The sequence below is a fragment of the Syngnathus floridae genome, chromosome 9 (genome assembly GCF_059516105.1).
Source record: "Syngnathus floridae isolate MCC-2025c chromosome 9, RoL_Sflo_1.0, whole genome shotgun sequence".
In the NCBI taxonomy this organism is placed as follows: Eukaryota; Metazoa; Chordata; class Actinopteri; order Syngnathiformes; family Syngnathidae; genus Syngnathus; species Syngnathus floridae.
This window is the reverse complement of record NC_142421.1, coordinates 12,412,580-12,435,893: the sequence shown is the minus strand read 5'-3', so window position 1 is coordinate 12,435,893 and position 23,314 is coordinate 12,412,580. Positions and strand designations below refer to the sequence as shown.

The 23,314-nt window shown below is 42.2% G+C and overlaps 1 protein-coding gene across 2 annotated transcripts; it reads left to right on the top strand.

The window, feature by feature from the left end:
* Positions 1–17,812: 17,812 nt before the first annotated feature.
* prorsd1 (prolyl-tRNA synthetase domain containing 1) lies at positions 17,813–20,070 on the top strand. 2 transcript variants are annotated; one of them, XM_088385685.1, is made up of 4 exons: positions 17,813–17,902; positions 18,761–18,886; positions 19,073–19,162; positions 19,666–20,070. In XM_088385685.1, exons 1-4 carry the CDS (start codon positions 17,828–17,830, stop codon positions 19,876–19,878), a joined length of 504 nt encoding a protein of 167 aa, XP_088241811.1. In that variant the 5' UTR covers positions 17,813–17,827; the 3' UTR covers positions 19,879–20,070. The 2 variants fall into 2 exon arrangements, with proteins under 2 accessions (XP_088241811.1, XP_088241809.1); XM_088385683.1 differs by having other exon boundaries at positions 17,841–18,022.
* Positions 20,071–23,314: the final 3,244 nt, after the last annotated feature.

Sequence of the window (23,314 nt, the reverse complement as noted above, 5' to 3'; positions counted from 1 at the left end):
GGAGATGTCAACCTGCGGAGGAGGAACAAGACAGGAACCAGACCCCGACTGTCGGGGTCACGGATGGAGTGACACGGCCCCTGATTGCTTGAACAACAATCCATTTATTACAGATTACAGTGATTGCAAACAACAAAAAGACTATGGATTATTATTTTGTGATTATGAAGTAATTTGTTGCGTATGAAGTTGAAATAAAAAAGATTAAATGGAGAATGATTTATTTTGGATTAAACATCTGACATTATGCAGCCTGGCCTGTTTACTGCAGTCGAAACACCAATATCACCCTTCTCATTAATACAACAATAACAATAATAAAACAAACTTAATACAGCTAATAAAAACATCATTCAGCTTTCATATAATTGTTCATTTGTATTTAATGTATTATTATTATAATCTTTAACTTTTCTGGTAGTGCTATTGAGAATAGATTCTCATTTGCAATCTGCTATCTGCAGACAGCATAGTATATAGTTACAAATTTACAAGTTCATTTACAATGGTAATGGGTCGAGGAATGTCGGTGCGAATGGTCGGCCCCTATACATTTTCGTCTAACCAAATCTGGTCCGCTTTGCAAAAAGTTTGAACACCCTTGCCCTACATTGAAGCGCAATGTGTTGTGTTGGGTTCTTTTACAAATAACGACTGCCGCTTTGAATTCACGGGGAGCCAGGCTCTTTATTCACTGTACATAGCCTGTCCTCTAGCGGTAATAAATGTGACCTACAATGCTATGGGTGACACCACACAATATAGGTTTTCAACTCGGGTTATTGTTTCAGTGTCGGAGTTGAAACTAGTGTTCTGAACTCAGAATTGTTTTTTTGATGTTAGAATTGTTTTCTTGGCGTTAGAAAGGTAAGTGTACTAAAACTAATTTATTGAATGTATACGTTATGCTAAGAAACGTTTTCTATGTAAAGAAACATACACAAGCAGTTCCTTCAGAAGCGAACTGGAACTTTATTTTGAAATGCACCGGAGGTTTGCATATCTTCGTTGAAGTGACTAGACAACTAATGAGCTTGAGAGACGTTATAGCTCATAACTCGCGTCATCCAGGTGAATCTTTCTCCTCTCATGCTCACGGAAGCAATGGCTGTAAATTATCATCGTTTTGTAGGATAACTTTATTACTGTTTATAAAAAGAATACTGTGGAGGAAACTAAGTGTTTTTGTTGTTTTCATTTGCAGTTTCACTCGTTGTGTTTTACACTGGAATGCGGAAATAAAGGGAGCAAGACGCTCTGAATTATGGCTCAGGTGTTTTATACATGAGTTTGGCTTGCTGAACTGTGATCACGTACACGAAGTACATAACGCACAGGGAGATCAGTACAACGAGTTTCCGAATGCCATACGTGATGAGTGTTAAGAAAATTTGCTTTAACGATTGATGTGCAAAAAAGAAAAAAAAGCTTACAGCACCTGGTATTCCAGAGGGTCTCCAGCTCAGCTTCCGAGATCGGGCGTTCTCAGGGTAGTACGGCCATAATTGGTCTCAAAATTTTACATTTTATAGACAATCACCCCTGAAACCCACGCCAAGCAGCAACGGTACTTTATGGCTGTTGTAAAGGTTTCCCAACACATTTGACGTGCAAAAAAAAAAAAAAGCTTTCAGCACCTGGTATTCCCTGACGGTCTCCCATCCATGTCACAACCAGGTCCGAAACAGGCTTTCTTCCAAGACTTTTGGTGTTTCACGGAAACATGGCTATCATGAAAAATTATTGACATTTTTTTATGCGGTAGCACGAATTTGTCATTGCGACCTGCATTTTGCTGTATCAAAGTAAATGTCATGAAAAGGGGGAAAACTACATGGAAGTACAATGTGTTGTGTTGGGTTCTTTTACTAATACAGACTGCTGCTTTGAGTTCACAGGGAGCCAGCCTCTTTATTTACTGAGCATAGTCTGCTTTCTAGCGGTTAGAAATGTGAACTTCAATGCTATGGGTGACGTCACACAATATAGGTTTCAAACTCGGTGTAACTGCCGAAATCTACATGCGATTCTATCTTTCGCCACTCAGTCCATGTAGTGATTTGTGACTCCAGATGTAGCTCTAGGAGTGGCACGTGAAAAGGTCGGTTTTTATCTTCTGATATCATTAAAATGTGCATCTAATTTATTAAAATTGTCATGTGATTAACAGTGGTTAATGGGTGAGTTGTCAAATAAGACATGTTCTTTTTCCCCTTGAACAACACAGACTCCAAGCCTGTAGAATGGAGGAGCATCTGTATTATAAACTGACTGAACTCCACAAGGTACAGATTGATTCTAGACTTATTCTTGATTGTTGAAGTAATCACAACTGTCTTGCGTTATCTTTGGAAATTGGTTGTTTGAAGATACAGTAATCCCTCGCTACATCGCGGTACGTTTATTGCGGTTTCACTACATCGCAGATTTTTTTTTCCAAATTAAAAAAATATATATAATTCAAAATAAAACTTCTAATTTGGGGAATTATGGCACGAAAGTTCCCCACACGCCAGCAGAAGCCAGGGAGTGCCCACACAATTGCAGTGCGTACACTTGTACCTTTTTATATAAAAAAAAAAATGTTATAATAATAAGGCGGCGGCTCGGTGGCGCACTGGGTAGCACGTCCCCCTCACAGTTAGGAGGGTGCGGGTTCGATTCCACCTCCGGCCATCCCTGTGTGGAGTTTGCATGTTCTCCCCGGGCCCGCGTGGGTTTTCTCCGGGCACTCCGGTTTCCTCCCACATTCCAAAAACATGCTTGGTAGGCAGATTGAAGGCTCCAAATTGTCCCTAGGTGTGAGTGTGAGTGCGATTGGTTGTCTGTCTCTGTGTGCCCTGCGATTGGCTGGCAACCAGTTCAGGGTGTCCCCCGCCTACTGCCCGATGACGGCTGGGATAGGCTCCAGCACGCCCGCGACCCCCGTGGGGACTAAGCGGTTCAGAAAATGGATGGATGGATGATAATAAGAGTTTTAAAAACATATTTACAGCACCCATCTTCACTCCGGTGAACATCCAGGGATTGGATATTGAGGTAGTGGAGAACTACAAATTCCTGGGTGTTCGCCTTGAGAATATTTGCCATTTCTCACGTCCTGAGTGTTGTTACTCACCTAAATGTTGAATAGAGGCTGTGATTTAACGAAGTCAAATTCCTTGTTTGAAACGCTCAAACATGGCGAATAAAAACTCTTGAATCTTGAATCTTAACAACAAACTGGACTGGACTGATTACACCCACGCCCTGTACAAAAAGGGCCAGAGTCGCCTCCACCTGCTGAGGAGACTGAGGTCCTTCATTGTGTGCAGGGCTCTCCTTGGGGAACATATCCTCACGGGTGGCCCAATATGTTCCCCCCCTGTAATTTGGCCTAGGAATGAGGGAACTTGTTCAAATTTGCCACATTACCTGAGGAGACCCCCAGGAAGACAGAAAAAAAAACAGTTGGAGTCTAGGACTCACCGTTCTCAAAATAAGGAACATATCCTCACGGGCCACCCGTGAGGATATGTTCCCCCCCTGTAACTTGGGCTAGGAATGAGGGAACCTGTTCAAATTTGCCACACTACCTGAGCAGACCCCCAGGAAGACAGAAAAAAAACAGTTGGAGTCTAGGAGTCACCGTTCTCAAAATAAGGGGGGGGGGAACATATCCTCACGGGCCATCCGTGAGGATATGTTCCCCCCCTGTAACTTGGGCTAGGAATGAGGGAACCTGTTCAAATTTGCCACACTACCTGAGCAGACCCCCAGGAAGACAGAAAAAAAGCCAGTCGATGTCCAGGACTCACCGTTCTCAAAATGGGAGGGGGGCACAAATATTCACGGCTTGACATTTTTTATAGCGTTCCTGATACAATTTTTATCCCACCACCTTTCACTTTGCTTGGGACAAAAGGAGCCTTCAGAACTGAAATTTCTTCTCAATTATTCATTCAAATCAATTCACTCAAATCATTCTCGTTATGAAAGATTTGATCACAAAACGTGTGTGGCTTTTTCTTAAATGAACACGTTTGACATTGCTATAGTGTCAGCTTTTAATTATATTGCGCTGTCATTTTAAAGCAAATTAATAAATGCAACAATATTAATTTGCTTTGAAAATAACTGAGTAATAAAATGGATGGATGAATGATGATCACAATTAAGTATAAAGTCTCCTTTGTAATATATACTCCTTGTAGCATGTAACGGTACCCAAGAGGAGTTTCTTTGCATCGAGGTTTATGCAAAGAGCTCACGTAATTATATCGTTGCTTTTTGGTGAAGTGAGTGAGTGTTTCGTCTGTACGACTGATCTTTGAATGCACCCCGCTTCAATGGCAGAACGCGGATGAATTTAAAGACATCAAATGAGAATAATCCTTTATAAAAATTAAACTTGACTGACGCAAACGTGAGTTCTTCATGTTTTTATTGAAAACAACATAGTGCTGACGCCGTACGACGCCGTACGGCATCGGTTTTTCGCTTTCCAAACAAGGCGTGCGCGCTCCCGCGGCAGGGGGAACAAAGTCTCACGGGGGAACCAAATCGAGCACAACACCTGTTTGTTTACCGTGTCTAAAAAATGTTGGCAGTGTTAGGTTACGGATTCTAGTTATTGATCTGACTCCAAATTGCGATCAACACTTAACACATAAATTGCAATGTCCTAATCCACACACTGGCGCACCTAACAATTTTGCGAGTTCGTTCTGTCAAAGAGAAGACCAGTAGATCAATTAGACCAAATTTACCAATTATTTATTCCTGACAAAGCGCACTAATACAGGCCTGGGTCCCGGGTCCCTCACACTAAAACTCGTGCGTTTTTGTGACCACCAAAAGACGACACATTCTTCCGGGTTGCCCAGTTTTAAAGAAACACAATATGAATATTAAAGCATGCAAAATATTGTGAGATGATTGGTGGATGGCCATCTCCTCCCCGTCCAGGTGTCGCTGAGGTCAGGCGGTTGGGTTTTCCCCTCGATGCCCAGTCCCATAGATGTGCTGTTGTTCTCCTTTCTCACCGACCTTGAGATTATCTCGTCCGGTACTCCCTGTCTGGGCCTATACACAACACTTCCAAGAAAACAAGTTCATGCAGTTTGCCTGCACATTCCTCGGCCCCCACCAATCCACACGAGCACTTCAATACTAGATATTAATATGATTATAAGTTTAACACAACCTTAAAAAATATGTTTGCAAACTCCCAAAAACACATTTTCCTTTATTCCCTCTCATGACCTCATTTATGAGGTCATCACCTGTTACCCTAGCAAACAGCTACCAGCGCGCTGTCGGTCCTTCCTTCCCCCCGCTGCTCATGTTGAGTCACCAGGTCATATTGGCCCATCGGTGGCAACGGGCCAACGGTTTTCTCGATCAACCGGACAGTGAGTGACCTAATACATGGAATACAACAACAATCGCATAAAATCATAACTGTAGTAAAAATAGCCACAGCAACAAGCACAGACATAATGAGGCCTTTCCAGCTTCCGAACGTTTTCATCCAATCAGACCAAATATCGGTGTGTAGGCCTGAATGATCTTTCATCTTTTTGTTCAGTGTCCTTAGTCCTTCCAACGCCTGGATCAGTCGGCCTCCTCGTGCCGTGTTGTTTGGGATGAAAGTACAACATGCATCACCAAACATTCCACATACACCATGTTCCTTAGCCAATAGCATGTCCAACGCAATTCTATTTTGGAACGCCATTAACGACGTTGCAGCCAATTGTTCATGAACTGCGGCGAATGATTCAGCTGTATAATTACCCAGTCGTTGGACATTGTAATGAACGTAATTAATACTGTCTACATTTTTATTGGGGGTGATCCATAGGAAGATACTTTCGAATCCCGAGAACACTTGATTAACGAGTTTATACTTATCTGACACACCCCGGGGCACTCCTATAGTGTCAATATATGTGGGATCGTCGTCGCTCAATCACGGGGGCAAAACGTCTCTTTTGGCTTGCTTCAGGAGCCCCGCCAGTGGGGACTCCAGGTCCCAATTGAGATTCTGTATTTCAATGGGGACAACCACGACAGGCATTATCAAAGACACGAGGGCACAGATACCTGATGCATTCTTCGGCAAGAGATCCTATAATTTGTCATCACCACACCACAACCAGATGTCACTGGTTTTCCTCTGCTCCTTCCATCACTGCTGGGTGAATTCTGGCATGTCCTGTTAAAGCTTGAAAACAAGTGAATTTGGAAAAAAACTTTGTATATCACAATTACAAATTGAAACCTACTCACCCATTTCTATTTTACCACTCCCCCTTTGACACATTCACCCAATGTGTCATTACGTATCAAAAGGAACCTGCAAAGCGTCCCCTCTCATCACCACTCTCATTGTAGCCAGGCCCGCGGAACCTCTAGCTCCCATCTGGGCCCCGGGACCATCACCCCAAGTCCTTGAAACTTGACTGTCCACCACACACTCGGCAACACAAACAAAAATCATCGCACTCCTGTCAGTGAGCTTATAGCCCTGCTGACAGCGGACATTTGTACACACAAAAACAAAAACAGACATCAAGTATCAAAACAAAAACAGTCATAAAATGAATCCTGGCGCCCGCAGATCATGTCCTGAAAACCACGTCATCAACAAGTTCATCATAAAAACCAAAAGGGCAAGGGTTAACATATTCTTGTAAATCCAACACAAACTTTCCACGAACGCAATCGACAACCTGCAAGAATGAAAACAAGTTACGCAAGCAACGCGCAATCCGCTCCTTGGCTGGTGGCTGGTGCTGCAAAAAATCAAGTCACACAGAAAAACAAAGCAGAGCGTGCTATTGTCGCAAACACGTTCAAGCGTCAAACAATTGGTCACTGTCCACCTAGTCCATCACCCCGTCGGGTGAGCTCAAAGTCGTCACACGTCAAATCGTCCAAAGTCTTGCTGTTCGATACTAGTTCTGTCTTGTCTGACCATATCACTGAAATGGGCCTTCTCCATCACACCGTTTTGTTGTCGATGGTGCCCCTGATTGATCATTGAGCCATGGTTCCAGTCTGTACCACCCCTTCAGGTGAGAGGAATTTTATCCTCAATTGCAAACACATCACCCCAACTTCAGACCTCTCTGGCCAATCACCCTGCGCACACACACTCAAAGTTAGTATGTTAGTGTGCAGGCAAACATTGACTCCTAATAGTAACTCTTCACATTTGGACATAGTTGTCAACATGACCTATTGTAAAATCTCCAATTCAATTTTCCATAAACTCGCCCATCAGATTCATCGCAAATTGTCATATATGTCTATCTGGGGGGGGGGCCGACTGTGGGACCCGCGTGTCAGGGGAGCCTCCATAACCTCAGATTGCTCCTACAAACTCGATCTCTATTACTTATCCTAATTAAATTCAATAAAGATGGGTCCGACTATTCCCTCTGGATTTTTACGTCATCATTTGGCTCTCCCCCTTTTTCCTGTTGTCTAGCTCAAATATGTTTCTCAGTCTGCTTCACTTTATTGCCCCTCTTGGCGAGTCTCACTCCCCCCTCTCAAATTTTCAACTTTAAAATTCACGCCCAATTTTACAAAATTCTTTCTATATTTTTATCAATTTTCTGACCAATTCAACACGTTCCAAATTTAAACATAATCTTGTGGCTTTCCCCGAATTTTTATTCAGCCTCTTCGCCTTCACACGCAATTTCTACGGAAATTAATAATTCTAGTTATTATTGTTAATCATCCGTGGCCCTCGTAAGGACAAGCCGCACCAGTAATGGATGGATGGATGGATTGTTAATCCTAACCCCAAATGCCTATCATAAATTGCCATTTAAATCAATTGTCGCAAGGGTCATGTCAATGTATTCGTTATTTAAAGCCCTACTGTATTCTTTTTTTTAAATTAAGTAGTGCCCTTTATTACTATTTTGCTGACTATCCAGAATTCCAACTTTCTTATGGCCCCTCACCCCTTCAAGCTGAAATATGCATCCTATAAATCAGTCGCAGTTGATGTGTAATTAAATTCTGTTGCTTTGATAAAGGTCAATTAAGTTTAGCAATTCAGCCTTCTGTTGCCCGAATCCAAATTTTCACTGGTCCAATTATAAAATATTCATTATTTCAGTTAGATTAATTATGTATTCGAAATGCTAAGTTACATATAGAAATGTATGATTCAAATTATTTAATTTCTATTGATCAATGTCCACTTTGCAAAGTTTCTGATCACGCTGTCGTATAATTTGTCAGTGCATCTTCACTGACCATATCTATGTATTTTGTTTTTTATCCCCGTTTCAGTGTCAATAAGCAGCCTTATTATTCCCTCTTTTATCAAAACTCCTCAGTTATGTCTGCCCCAGCACCCAAACACACTTCCATCCCTTTTGTCCCATACTCCACCAACTTTGTAATGCTTCAGCAGTCTTTAGCAATGTGTCCAGTTTGACTTCATGTGACTCGTGCAAGTCTTTAGCAGCCTCTCCTCTTAGATTCTCATGATGATGATTCAGGGCTGGACCGTCCGCCATTCTCAAATGCATCCATCTTGTCTTTGTTCTTTCAGTCTATTTTTTTGATCTGCGACTGTGTGTATTCCACCAACTGTATGGTTCTTGTCCTGTGAAGAGCCGTGCTTGCCCCCTTCAAGCATGATAATAGTTCCTGTTGTTCTCCCAAAGGTCAAAGGTGTCTCATGACCAGGGACAGTCCTCTGTTGATTTTGAGGCAGCCAGTAGAGTACAAGGACTCAGTTCAGGACTTGTGCCATGCGCTAGGGCAGAACACACACTGGGACACAAATTTCACAAAACTATCTTCGTGTTATCAGTCTTCATGTGTAGTATTTGTTCCTTACACCCCAAATCTTCCTATTAACATTTTGTATCCTATCAGTTGCGCACACTCATCATCTTACTATCAAGCCGCCCTTATCAAATGCTTTTTTTTTTTTTTTTTGAGTAATCCATCCACCCTACCCATTAACACGGCTAAAATCCTCGTTCCAGTGTTTATCATCAAATAAAGTTCCGAAATCCTTTATAATAAACTGTAATGTAATTTAACAATCTACCAACATGGTTGTATATGCGGTGAATGTTATTGTTCAATCTATAGGTCATACAGCGCCTGTGTTCCAACTATGACACTCCTCCTTGGTTTACCATCTCATAAATTATTGTTGTCAGCAGCGCTAAATGATAGTGCTTGAAAGTGAATGTCTTATCGCCCAATTTAAAACACATGCCGCATTTGAGCGAGTATTTATTCATTTATTTGCCATCCTCATGTTAGCTGGCATGTGTCAGAATTAAAATGTAATTTTGCTTTTAATTTTAAGTCTTTCAAAATTGCTATATCCTTACTGCACCGAGATAAACTGTTAAATATATCTTTAAAAACAAACAAAAACAATCTATGCTCCTGTTAGCCTGCAATTGTCCAAATCAAAAATGTTATTTTCTTTTAATTGTCTTTCTTTTGAACCTCTAAATCGCTCATGTTGCTAACTTAACCTAACCTTAAAGAAAGGACAAACAGGTTACTCCCAATAGCTCCTCATTATTTACGAGTTAGCCCCCCCCCTTTCTTGAACATTCTCTGATCCATGCAGTCTTCCTCCTCACACGCCTGCACCCACACAGGGTGTGCACATAAACGCACACACCGAGCGCGCACACAATCGCACGTACACACACACACACGCATCCACACGCACGCACGCACGCACGCACGCACGCACGCACAATCCATCTCTCATGTAGCTTCTTTGCCACTTTCTATCGGTCAATACCATTCACAATTTGCGCTTCCACATCAGCATATACATTCCTTCAATCTCACTGCTTCAAACATTCACTGAGAAACTCACACTGTCCCTGCCCCGCCCGGGCCATAGCACCCCCCCGTGCGAGGGGGGGGTCGCGGCATCAATGTTGACCGGTTACAGGCTGGCCATTTCCTGCAACAATCATGATGCCGGCCCACCGCCCGCACAAGCATAGCACAGGCCCACGCGCACAGCCCAGACCCGCGACTACGCGCGAGTGCAGGCACGCTCATCAGTCTCAACTTCTCAAAGGGCAGGCCAACTTTGCTGTTGCGCCCTTCATCATGTTCACATTCGACATCTTTCAATGTCTTCTACACAACATTTGTTGTCTCTTATTCTCATCCTATCAAGCCACCGTTCTAGTAACTTTCTGCCACACACGTCTTATTTTCTCTATTGCACACACGCCCTATTTTCTCTACTGCCACACCTTGCTCATCTTAGTTTCTCTAACCAACTTAAACACACCATTGTACACTTCTCAATTTCCCTATTATCGCTCAAAAGCCTCCTAAACATTCTCCATTACTGATTTCTTCCATAGAACACACATCTCACTCACACACACTGATATACACACCCACTCATGAGGATCCTCTGCGCGCACACACACTCTCCCCCCAATTTGGTTCATTTTGGATATTTTAGCGGTCTGATCTCTCACAGGAGGAACTGTTACCACCGGATATTTTTTGAGGAGGCCTCACTTCCCCTCGGGGATCTCTTTATTAACCCCAGCTATTTGAATACGATCGTCACCGCACCCTTGTCCGCCACGACGAAGCACTAGGTCCCTGACCTATCCTTAGTACGCGTAAGTCCCTGACTTTACCGTACACGTTACACACGTAAGTTCCAAACTTATTCACCGTATGTATCTTAACATCATGCACACCTTATTTGATCTGAACGACAGTCTCCTCTTAAATTTCCTCTTTCAATTTGCAGCATTTCGACTTATAGTAACAGGTATTCTGCTTACCTTATCGGTGATGAGGAGACGTCGTACCAGCTCAACGTTGTGCGCTTATTCCAAACGGTTCGCCGACCGGGAGACAGTGTCCCTGACACTGTCCGGTGTCTTGGCTAAAGACCACGAGTTGTCAATTACCCTTCTCTTGACATCACGTCCGCGGTCACCAAGAAATTGTTAGGTTACGGATTCTAGTTATTGATCTGACTCCAAATTGCGATCAACACTTAACACATAAATTGCAATGTCCTAATCCACACACTGGCGCACCTAACAATTTTGCGAGTTCGTTCTGTCAAAGAGAAGACCAGTAGATCAATTAGACCAAATTTACCAATTATTTATTCCTGACAAAGCGCACTAATACAGGCCTGGGTCCCGGGTCCCTCACACTAAAACTCGTGCGTTTTTGTGACCACCAAAAGACGACACATTCTTCCGGGTTGCCCAGTTTTAAAGAAACACAATATGAATATTAAAGCATGCAAAATATTGTGAGATGATTGGTGGATGGCCATCTCCTCCCCGTCCAGGTGTCGCTGAGGTCAGGCGGTTGGGTTTTCCCCTCGATGCCCAGTCCCATAGATGTGCTGTTGTTCTCCTTTCTCACCGACCTTGAGATTATCTCGTCCGGTACTCCCTGTCTGGGCCTATACACAACACTTCCAAGAAAACAAGTTCATGCAGTTTGCCTGCACATTCCTCGGCCCCCACCAATCCACACGAGCACTTCAATACTAGATATTAATATGATTATAAGTTTAACACAACCTTAAAAAATATGTTTGCAAACTCCCAAAAACACATTTTCCTTTAGCAGCAAACAGCATGAAGCCAAGTAAATTAAGGAGGCACTTACAGACATTACACCCCAATCACGCTGATAAGCCGCTTGGGTTTTTTCAATGAAAACGTGCCGAATATTTCCAACAATCGTCTCGCTTTATCAGTGCTACTTCAGTAAACCAGCGAGGACTGATAGCATCGTATAAAGTGGCATACCAAATTGCTCAGTGCAAAAAAACCCACACCGTAGCAGAGGAGCTCATATTGCCTGCAGCATTAGACATGGTCTCTGTCATGCTGGACGACGTAAGCGCTCCAAAATTAAAAACTGTCCCTCTGTCCAATAACACAGTCGCCAGACGTATAAATGACATTGTCAACGATCTCAACTCAAAGAACAGCTGGTAGAGAAAATCAAAGACAAACGTTTTGCCTTACACTTTGATGAAGCAACTGACAGCAACAAAGACTGTTTGTTCATTGCTTTATGTACGTTTGACATGACAAACTCCCTGTGCGAGGATCTACTTTTTTGTAAATATGTCAGGGACAGAGCCACAGCTGAAGAGCTATTCAAAATGCTGGACTGCTTTCTGACTGAGAATGGGCTTAAGTGGGAGAACTGCATTGGTGTTTGCAGTGATGGTGCACAGACCATGGCAGGGATGAAAAAAGGACTTCGGGCACTCATCAAGAAGGCATCACCTAATATTGAGTGGACGCACTGTTATACACAGAGAAGCTCTGGCATCAAGGAAACTTTCCTCTGAATTTAGTGAGGGCATGAATGACATTGTAGGTGTTGCCAATTTTATAAAGAGTAGACCACTAAAAACGAGAGTCTTCTCTGCTATCTGTGAGATGGGATCTGAACATCAAGATGTGTTGTTTCACAGTGAAGCAAGGTGGTTGTCACGAGGAAAAGTCTTGTCCGGAGTTTTTGAGCTCAGAGAGCAGATAAGAATGTTTTTGGAACAGGAGCACAAGCATGAAGTCGCAGAAAAATTTAGTGATGAGAACCTCCTTGCAAAACTGGCCTACCTGAGTGACATATTTGGAAAGCTAAATGAACTAAATCTACAGCTTCAAGGGAAAGATAAACACCTCCCTCAGGTCACAGACAAGATCAGCTCTTTCACTCGAAAGCTAGCAATTTGGGGCAGGCGACTTGATGAAGGAAATACTGATTCATTCAAGAACCTGCATGAATCTGTTGACACTACTGACTATGATGATAGTCAGTGATTCTCCATACATATTACGGAGCATATTTCTTCACTGATGGAATTCTTTAAAAAGTACTTCCCCGAAAACAGTTCCCAATATGATTGGGTGAGAGATCCATTCAACGCACCAGCTCCAACTGCTTTCAGCTCTGCAGAAGAGGACCAGTTCATCGATGACGTCTGACTCCACATTGAGACTGAGGTTCACATCACAGACACTGAGTAAATTCTGGCTGAATGTAAAGAGGCAGTATCCACTCTTAGGCCAGAGGGCTATGGGCATTCTTCTTCCTTTTGCAACATCTTATCTTTGTGAGACTAGATTCTCTGCTGTTGCTGCTCTAAAGCGCAAGTACAGGTCCCAGCTAAACATTCCAGCTCAAACTTAATTGAGAAGCGCTGGTGTAACCTAACAAAATATGTACACAGCTGTTGCTCTCCCTTCGCTCTTACATGTTGAACAGAGGCTGTGATGTACCGAAGTCAAATTCCTTTTGAAGGCCGTTTTCAGGCGATACCACTTCCTGTTTCACGTTCGTGTACATACATGTGATGTGCATTCCAGTTCTTTTAGGTGAACGAAAAGATTTGTTCAAACAAATCGTTCAACGAATCCCCCCCCCCACACACACACACACACACAGAGAATGATACGGCTTTTTTTTTTTTTTTTATAACATCCAGTGGAAATAACCCATACACATCAAACAATACAACTACCCCAAAATTATTATATATGATAATAATTGGCTTGAGTAATTAGCACATTTCTTTCTATAATACAACACTTATAATACAACGGGAACTTGCGTCACTGACTCGTTCGTGAACGGGAAAGTACGTCACTGAGTCCCTCCTCCATCTAACCCTCGCTGGCGCTGCTGATTGGTCGTTCGCGTAGATTCACGAGTGAGTGACAGACAGCATTGCTGCTATGCCATTGCCACCCGACACACGTTATGCCGACATTGATATTTTAATTTTGTATTTGTTGGCTTGTAGTTGATGGTGATATTACACCGAATGTGTTTGTGTTTGAATAAAAGGTTGGAAAAAAAACCGTTATGCCGACATTTGTTATTTTGGGGGACACCAACTCATATAACAACGTAAAACACACACATATTGTCATATAAAGCAGTTAACCAAATGTCTGATTTTTATGTTTTGATTGGCGAATATTAAAAAAAGGAATAAAACACCAGACAAGTTATAACATAAATGCTCATTAAAATAATACTAATAATAATAATAATAATAATAATAATAATAATAATAATAATAATAATAATAATAATACATCTCAAACCAGCGATCTAATGTGAAACTGCAGACGATATATTGAATAACAACATTTAGGCATATATATGCATACACGTTATTTAAAACCTACTATAAGTAAATCGTAAATCTACATTCTGGCTTACATAGTTTACGCCAAGAGACGGAATATATTCACTGACTGATCCGTTGATGCACAGGAAGGCAGTTCACTCATTGTCTCGCAAACGGGAAAGCCAGGATTCGTTACCTCACTGATCCGTTCTTGCGGTGAACTGGAAATGCGAATCACTCACTGAGTTCAATCTCAGATTCGTTCGTTGGTGAACCGCTTCTTCTTCCACATAATTCATCCGATTCACTCCATTCCAGTTTTGACGTATTCTAAATATTCACGAGATGAGCGCTTCCATTTTTCTCGTTCCGAAAATTTTCCAATTTCGCAAAATTCGCGAATTTACGAAAAATTGCCAAATTCAAAAATTTCACATTTTCACGTTTAAATGTTCGACAAAATTTCACAAAATCTCGTTTTTCACCTCTAATTTCTACATTTTTCAACCGATTCAACCCATTCCAACTTTCAACTGTTCATCTTTTGCCTACCTATTCCACAACTTCCCACTTACCAAAAATTCCAAATTTGAAATTCAACCAAATTCTCCAAAATTTCATATTTCTACTCTAATTTCTACATTGTTCAACCGATTCAACCCATTCCAACTTTCAACTCTTCATCTTTTGCCTACCTATTCCACAACTTCCCACTTACCAAAAATTCCAAATTTGAAATTCAATCAAATTCTCCAACATTTTGTTTTTCTACTCTAATTTCTACATTGTTCAACCGATTCATCCCATTCCAACTGTTCATCCTTTGCCTACCTATTCCATAACTTCCCACTTGCCAAAAATTCCAAATTTGAAATTCAACCAAATTCTCCAAAATTTCATTTTTCTCCTCTAATTTCTACATTTTTCAACCGATTCAACCCATTCCAACTTTGAACTGTTCATCTTTTTTCTACCTATTACACAACTTCCCACTTACCAAAAATTCCAAATTTGAAATTCAACCAAATTCTCCAAAATTTCGTTTTTCTACTCTAATTTCTACATTTTTCAACCGATCCAACCCATTCCAACTTTCAACTGTTCATCGTTTGCCTACCTATTCCACAACTTCCCACTTACCAAAAATTCCAAACCTTCAAATTTCAAATTCAACCAAATTCTCCCAAATTTCGTTTTTCTACTCTTTCTACATTTTTCAACTGATTCAACCCATTCCAACTTTATTCACTTTGTTCACCTTATGCTTACCATATTCACCCCCTTCACCCGCACTTTCACTATGCTTACACAATTCAACACTTGACCCCCACTTCCAGTGTGGCGGCCATCTTTGATTGACCCTGAAGTGCCCCCAATGAACCCAGAATCAACTGGAAGTGCCCCAAATCAAACCGGAAGTGACCCCAAATAAACCGGAAGTGACCTCAGGTAAACTGGAGGTGACCCCAAATCAAACCAGAAGTGACGCTTAATGAACCGGAAGGGACCTTTTTAAACCGGAAGTGACCCTAAATTAACCGGTAGTGACCTCAACTAACCAGAAGTGACCCAAATCAAACCGGAAGTGACCAAAATATACCAAAACTGACCTTTATACACCGGAAGTGACCCCAAATAAACCGGAAGCGACCACAGCTAAACCGGAAGTGCCCCAAATAAACCAGAAGTTACCTTATTTCAACAACAAGTGCTCTTAATGAAACCAGAAGTGACCCAAATAAAACATTTGCTCTAACTTTTACAATTTTTGTCCGATTCAACCCGTTTCAACTTTTGAACTCCAAAGTGAACCTCTTGAACCTGTAGTTTTAGTTTTGTTCCAAAGTTCAAAAATTATGGTAACAATTTTTTTTTAATTTCCATTCATTGTCTGAGGCATTCAACATTTGCTCTAACTTCTACATTTTTCAACCATTTCAACCCATTCCAACTTTGAATTGTTCATCTTTTTCCTACCTATTCCACGACTTTCCACTTACTAAAAGTTCAAAATTTTCAATTTTGAAATTTACGCCAAATTCTCTAAAATGTCGTTTTTCAACTCTAATTTCTAAATTTTTCAACCGATTCAACACGTTCCAACTTTCAACTCTTCATCATTTTCCTACCCATTCCACAACTTCCCACTTACCAAAAATGACAAATTTACAATTTTGCACTTCACCACAAATTCTCAAAAATTTTGTTTTACACTTTTGGTTTCTCCATTTCTCAAGTAATTCAACTCGTTTCAATATCATTCGGCAGCAATCCCCAAGAAGTTATTCATAGTCTTCGCCTTCACACGCAATGTCTCCAGGAATTGCATTTTCTAGTTTACAAATGTGATTGCACTTTAGTTTACATATTAAAATGTTCAGATATTAATATGTGATACACAGGTTTTGCATGATTTGAATGAGGCATAATAATATGCTTTTTCTCTCAAATATTTTGTTATAATCATTTGTTTCAGATGTACTGTAATTATTTTCTGTATTAAAAATTTAATTTGGTGTTCAAAAAATCTTTTTTCAAACTTGAGTTTTGAAAAAGAGGGGGCCGTCTTATAATCAGGGTCGTCTTATATTTGGGCCAATACAATAAATTTCCATCCATTCATCCATCCATCCATCCATCCATCCATCCATCCATCCATCCATCCATCCATCCATCCATCCATCCATCCATCCATCCATCCATCCATCCATCCATCTTCTTCCGCTTATCCGGGGTCGTGTCGTGGGGGCAGTAGCTTTAGGAGGGACTCCCAGACTTCCCTCTCCCCAGCCACTTCATCCAGCTCATCCCGGGGGATCCCGACGTTCCCAGGCCAGCGAGAGACATAGTCTCTCCAGCGTGTCCGAGGTCGTCCACGGGGTCTCCTACCGGTGGGACATGCCCGGAACACCTCCCCAGGGAGGCATCCAGGAGGCCTCCTGATGAGATGCCTGAGGCACCTCATCTGGCTCCTCTCAATGTGGAGGAGCAGCGGCTCTACTCTGAGTCCCTCCCGGATGACTGAGCTTCTCACCTTTTCTCTAAGGGAGAGTCTGGAAACCCTGCAGTGGAAACTCATTTCGGCCGCTTGTATCCTGGATCTTGTTCTTTCAGTCATGACCCATAGCTCATGACCATAGGTGAGGGTAGGAGCATAGATCGACCGGTAAATTGAGAGCTGGGGGCATTTGGGGCAAATTTATTTGACAAAATCCAACACCAAAAACAGACATGAACGAGCTGCTTTTGAAGGGTCCTGGGCATCCATAACAACTCAGCGATGCCACAGGCTGATTGTCTCCATGCCACGCCACATTGATTCAGTAATCCGTGCAAAAGGATTCACAACAAAGTACCGAGTGCATTAATGGACATTTTCAAAAGTTTGATTTTGTGTTGCTGTTTTAAATGTTTTTTTTTTTACTTGGTCTGAGTAAATATTCAAATTTTTTGAGATAGGCTATTTGTAATGAATCCAGAATGTATAACATTTTTGTTTTTTTAATTGCATTACATAAAATATAAAACTTTATCACAATATTCTATTTTTCTGAGAACAGTCCTGTATACACGTCAGCCTTACCCCGTTTGGTCCCGTGACTTTCAGACAGAACCTACGGGGTTCCAGGAATTTTCCAGTAGGTGGCAGTATATGATAAAGAGCACTGTAGTGGCCGCATGAAAAAAAAAAAAAAAAAAAACAGCAACGAAGAAAACGGAAGGCAGCAGCTGTTTACTGCACGTCGTCTCACGGTGATAGCACATTTATTGGAATAAAAATATCTATTAAAGATGTCCGGGGAGCTGCGAGCAGAATTGGAGAAACATTTGGAAACTTTAAACATTCAGACGAGCTTCGTGGATCACCCGCCGGTAACAGAGCACACAACATGGAGAGAAAAAAAAACAACAACAACAATAAGAAAACCCGTAAAATCTGTGTTTAGAGAACTGCAAAAGTAAAACGAAAATCAAATGAGGAATTACACGTATGCTTTTGGCATTGTTGAGGAAATCAACAAAGGCGTGTAGATGGTGAGAACCAAACAGTAGAAAAAAAAAAAAATCAATGTGCTGTCTGCTTACTATCAGCTCAAATCAAATTCCTAACTGTCACACTTTTGTGGCAACTTATGCATCAGTGGGAACGCCCAAGGTTAATTCGGGAATTTCGAAGTTTAATTAGGTGCAATTGTTTGCCTAATAATGTCACCTTTTGCTCATTCATCCACTTTCCAGGGAGACACGCCACGCTGGCACTCTTTAAAGAAAACGAAAATGTTCTGGGGAACACTTACGACGATCTTATTGATGAGGTCAAATTCCGAAGTTAGTCTGCCTTGTTCATGAAATGTAAAGCATAAAATGTTTCGTTTTCCGAAGGAATCTGACTTTTGATTCACAGAGCGGCCAACATTCAAGACCAACGCATTTGTGATGATTTTTCCAAACGTTTTGCGAGGTTTTCACCGGCGTTTTACGCGACTTAACTTCTGGGCAGGCTTTCTGTTCGTGGCTCTGTTCAAATGAGCTTTAAAACATGCCTTTATCGAGCATTCTAATCCAGTAGTAGTTTTTTGTTGATGTTTTTTTTCTTGGTTTTCTTGAGAGGTTTTCACGGTGGAGGAAATGATGCCCCACCTCCAAGATGTGAGTGGCGTCGTCACCAAGAACCTCTTCCTCAAAGACAAGAAGAAGAAAAATTTGTGGTTGGTGTCGACGCGTCACGACCGACAGGTGAGCCCTGGAACATTATCCGGTTTCCAACCATGAACGTCATTTTCTCATTCCTTATGCCCTAGTTATTATTACAGAGATGTGGAGTGGATTCCTGTGTGGAGTCAGCTAGAAAATAAACCTGTGTACAAGTAGCAGGAATTGTGCAAGACGGACCAAATCATGATCCTGTCTGCCCTCGTGCAGGTGAACCTGAACGTGCTGGCCAAGAAGCTGTCAGTGGGCAGCGGCAATCTTCGCTTTGCGGACGAGGCCACCATGCTGGACAAACTCAAGGTGACGCAACGAGCTAATACCTTAAATATTGTTACAAAAGAATGCCAGAAGTGTCATACGCCCTTAAAAATTCAGTGCCCTGGTAGATTTCTATGAGACAACACACACACACAAATTAACTATTACAAAAGTCCATAATAGCGTGGATAATCATGAACAGTCAAGAATAATCGTCAACGCTGTGGAGTGCTACATTCTGTGCTGTGAACATTCAATCCCCCCTGTTCAATGACACATTACATAATGTGCACTCGTCTGAGCATTGGCCAGTGAGTTAAATTTCGTTCATTGATTACAGAGGAAATCAGAAGCTAAGGAAGTAGCTAACTTTCGGTTTCAAACATGTTGTCAAATACATCGTTCTTTATGGCTATATTGTTATTTTTCGGTTTTCAATGATTTGTTTAATAACGAATAGAATAATACATTGAAAAAATATTGAGTGGTGGCGGCCCCTTCTCCAGACTCAACCTGAAGATGTCATGTTGACACGTGTGGTTCAGGTGGGTCAGGGATGCGCCACGGCTCTGGCTTTGCTCTTCGACAAGGACCGCAGCGTCACCTTGGTCTTGGACCGAGACCTGCTGGAAGGGGACCACAACATGGTCTACTTCCACCCCATGACCAACAGCGCCACGATGGGGATGAGGCCCCAAGACCTGCTGCACTTCCTCAAGGACACCGGACACGACCCCGTTCTGATGGACTTTGAATAGACGAGAAGAATGCCGCCAGACAATTCTGGTTTTTGCCGGGACAGCAAGTGAAGAAGGTGACAATAGAAGACATCAAAGCAGTGGCGGGTCGTTGTTTTGCTACATTTGGTTGCTAAATATACAAACCGGATTCGGTTGAAGTCGGGAAATTGTGTAAAATGTAAATAAAAACAAAATACAATGATTTGAAAATCCTTTTCAACCTATATTCTATTGAATACACTACAAAGACAACATATTTAATGCTCAAACTCAAACTTTATTTTATTTTTCAAATAATTAACTTAGGATTTCATGGGTGCACGGGCAGTAGAGGTTGGGAAAGGCATGTTTACCACTTCGTTACATCACCTTTCCTTTTAATAACACTCAATAAATGTTTTGGAAGAGAGGAGACTAATTCTCGTAGCTTCTCATGTGGAATTCTTTCCCATTCTTGGTTGATGAACTGCTTAAGTTGATCAACAGTCTGGGGTCTTCCCTGTGGTATTTTACGCTTTATTATGCGCCACACATTTTCAATGGGAGGCAGGTCTGGACTGCAAGCGGGCCAAGGGAGAACCTGGACTCTTTTACATCAAAGCCACACTGTTGTGACACGTGCAGGATGTGGCTTGGCATTATCTTGCTGAAATAAGCAGTGGCATCCATGAAAAAGACGTCGCTTGGACGGCAGCATACGTATGTTGCTCCAAAATCTGTATGTACTTTTCAGCATTTATGTTGCCTTCACAGATGCTGGCTTTTGAACTTTGCCTTGATAACAGTCCGGATGGTCCGCTTCCTCTTTGGTCCGGAGGACACGACGTCCAGTTTTTCCAAAAACAATTTGAAAACTGGACTCATCAGACCACAAAACACTTTTCCATTGTGCATCAGTACATTTTACATGAGCTCGGGGCCAGAGAACCCGACGGCGTTTCTGGATGTTGTCCATAAACGGCTTTTGCTTTGCATGGTAGAGTTTTAACCCGCACTTTCTGATATAGTGACCATCTATATTTACTGACAGTGGTTTTCTGAAGTTTTCCTGAGCTCATTTGGTGATATCCTTTACACACTCATGTCAGTTTTTAAGGCAGTGCCATCTGAGCGATCGAAGGTCATGGTCATTCAGTGTTGGTTTCGGCCGTGGCGCTTATGTGCAGTGATTTCACCAGATTCTCTGGAACCTTTTGATGATATGGATCGTAGATGTTGAAATCCCTAACTTCCTTCCAATTTTGCTTTGAGAAATGTCATTCTTAAACTGTTCAACTATTTTCTCACGCAGTTGTGGACAAAGTGGTGAACCTCGCCCAATCCTTGCTTGTGAATGAGTATGTTTGGGGAGGCTCCTTTTATACCCAATCATGGTACCCACCTGTTCCCAATTAGCCTGATCACATGTGGGATGTTCCAAATAGGTGTTTGATGAGCTTTTCTCTGCTTTCTCAGTATTTTTTGCCACCTTTGCCAACTTCTACTGGACGTGTTGCAGCCATGAAATTCTAAGTTAATTATTATTTGGCAAAAAACAATTAGGTTGATCAGTTTGAACATTAAATATGTTGTCTTTATCGTGTATGCAATTGAATATGGGTCAAGAAGGATTTTCAAATCGTTGTATTTTGTTTTTATTTATTTGTTTTTTATTTTATTTATTTTGTTTTTTATTTCAACCGAATCCGGTTTGTACCGTGGGCACTCACTTGACCTGATCCACTGCAAAATTCATAGGCTTAAGGTTAGAGCAAAACATTAGCTTGCATGACCTTTGTCTCCTTTCAATTCTTTGTTTTAACAGTCTGTCACAACAAATGATGTAAATAAACCGATAAAATAAACACAAATTGCAAAACAAAAGCATGCCGACGTCTCAAGTAAAAACTACATTTTTTTTCACTATAGTGAAAAAAGAACAAATAAAGCATTGAAAGAGAACTACAATTTCGCAACAAAACAACAACAAAAGTATACACGCCCTCACAGTGTTCTCGGCATGCTCGCTGGCGTGGCCGCGCAGCAGGGGCAGGTGGAACAAAATCTCATGGGAGAACCAAATCGAGCACAAGGCCAGCGCCTGACTCACCTGTTAAAGTGGTCGCCTCCCGCACGTGAGTAGGCAAGAGATAAAAAGCATCTCGCCGTGCTCTTTATTTCAAAGTCAAAGTCTGCTTTATTGTCAATATCTTCACATGCCAAGACAACAAAGAAATCAAAATTACGTTCCCCACTATCCCACGGCGACAAGACATAGTACACAATATACATACAAGTAAACAACACAAAAATAATAAAAACAAAAAGGCACAAACAATGAATGAATAAGAGTGATGAATAAATAATAAATAAACAAATAACATATAAATAAGAGGATCAAAAATGGAGCAAGTGTGCATACAGCAGTCAGTCAGAATATAGCGCAAAAGTACGGGACGCTACGCAGAAGGAGGGAGAGAGTTCAGGATCCTAACAGCCTGGAGTACGAAGCTGTTGGCGAGTCTGGTGGTTCGGGAGCGCAGGCTCCTGTACCTCTTCCCAGAGGGCAGAAGATCAAACAAAGAGGGAGCGCGGTGACTCACATCACAATTGTGGTTGCCTTGCGGGTGAGATGGGAGGTGTAAATGTCCTTCAGGGAGGGGAGCGAAGCACCAATAATCTTACCAGCCGTGTTCACTATGCGCTGCAGGGGATTCATGTTGTATTCAGTGCCGCTACCACCCCAAACAGCGATAAAACTGGAGGGGACGCTCTCAATGGTGCCACGGTAGAATGTAGTCATGACGGTCGGGGGAGCACTTGCTCGCCTGAGTTTCCGCAGGAAGTACAGGCGGCGCTGAGCTTTCTTTGCCAGTGATGCAGTGTTGGTGAACCAGAAGAGGTCCTCACTGATGTGCACCCTCAGGAATCTGGTGCTGCTCACTCTCTCCACCACAGCACCGTCGATGGTCAGTGGCAGGTGTTGGGTGTGACTCTTCCGGAAGTCAACAACAATCTCCTTGGTCAGCAGGAGGTTGTTGTTCCTGCACCACGTGGCCAGAAGGTCAACCTCCGACCTGTACTCAGTCTCGTCGCCCCCAGTGATGAGACCCACCAGAGTCGTGTGGTCGGCATATTTCAGCACGCGGTTGCTACCGTAAGTTGCAGTGCAGTCATGTGTCACCAGGGTGAAGAGCAGCGGACTGAACATGCAGCCTTGGGGGGCCCCTGTGCTCAGCGTGATGCTGGCGGAGATGTTATCGCCAACACGTACCACCTGAGGCCTCTGACAGAGGAAGTCCAGTAGCCAGTTGCAGAGGACTTAAGCCAATTTATTTTCAGTACTGCGTTTAAGCTTTCAAAGTCAATGGCCTTCAGACCCCTATTTTCGACCTTCTGAGCGTACAACAACGACAAACCTTGGTTTACACCAAACCTCAGGATGCTGCGCAAAGCCAAGGAGGAGGCTTACAAG

What these genes read in the sequence shown, in the direction of transcription:
- prorsd1 (XM_088385683.1), top strand. Translation starts at nt 17,942, where the DNA reads ATGTCCGGGGAGCTGCGAGCAGAATTGGAGAAACATTTGGAAACTTTA. An exon ending in GCTTCGTGGATCACCCGCCG is followed by an intron (nt 18,023 to 18,760) that starts GTAACAGAGCAC and finishes TTTTCTTGAGAG; the next exon opens with GTTTTCACGGTGGAGGAAAT. An exon ending in CGACGCGTCACGACCGACAG is followed by an intron (nt 18,887 to 19,072) that starts GTGAGCCCTGGA and finishes GCCCTCGTGCAG; the next exon opens with GTGAACCTGAACGTGCTGGC.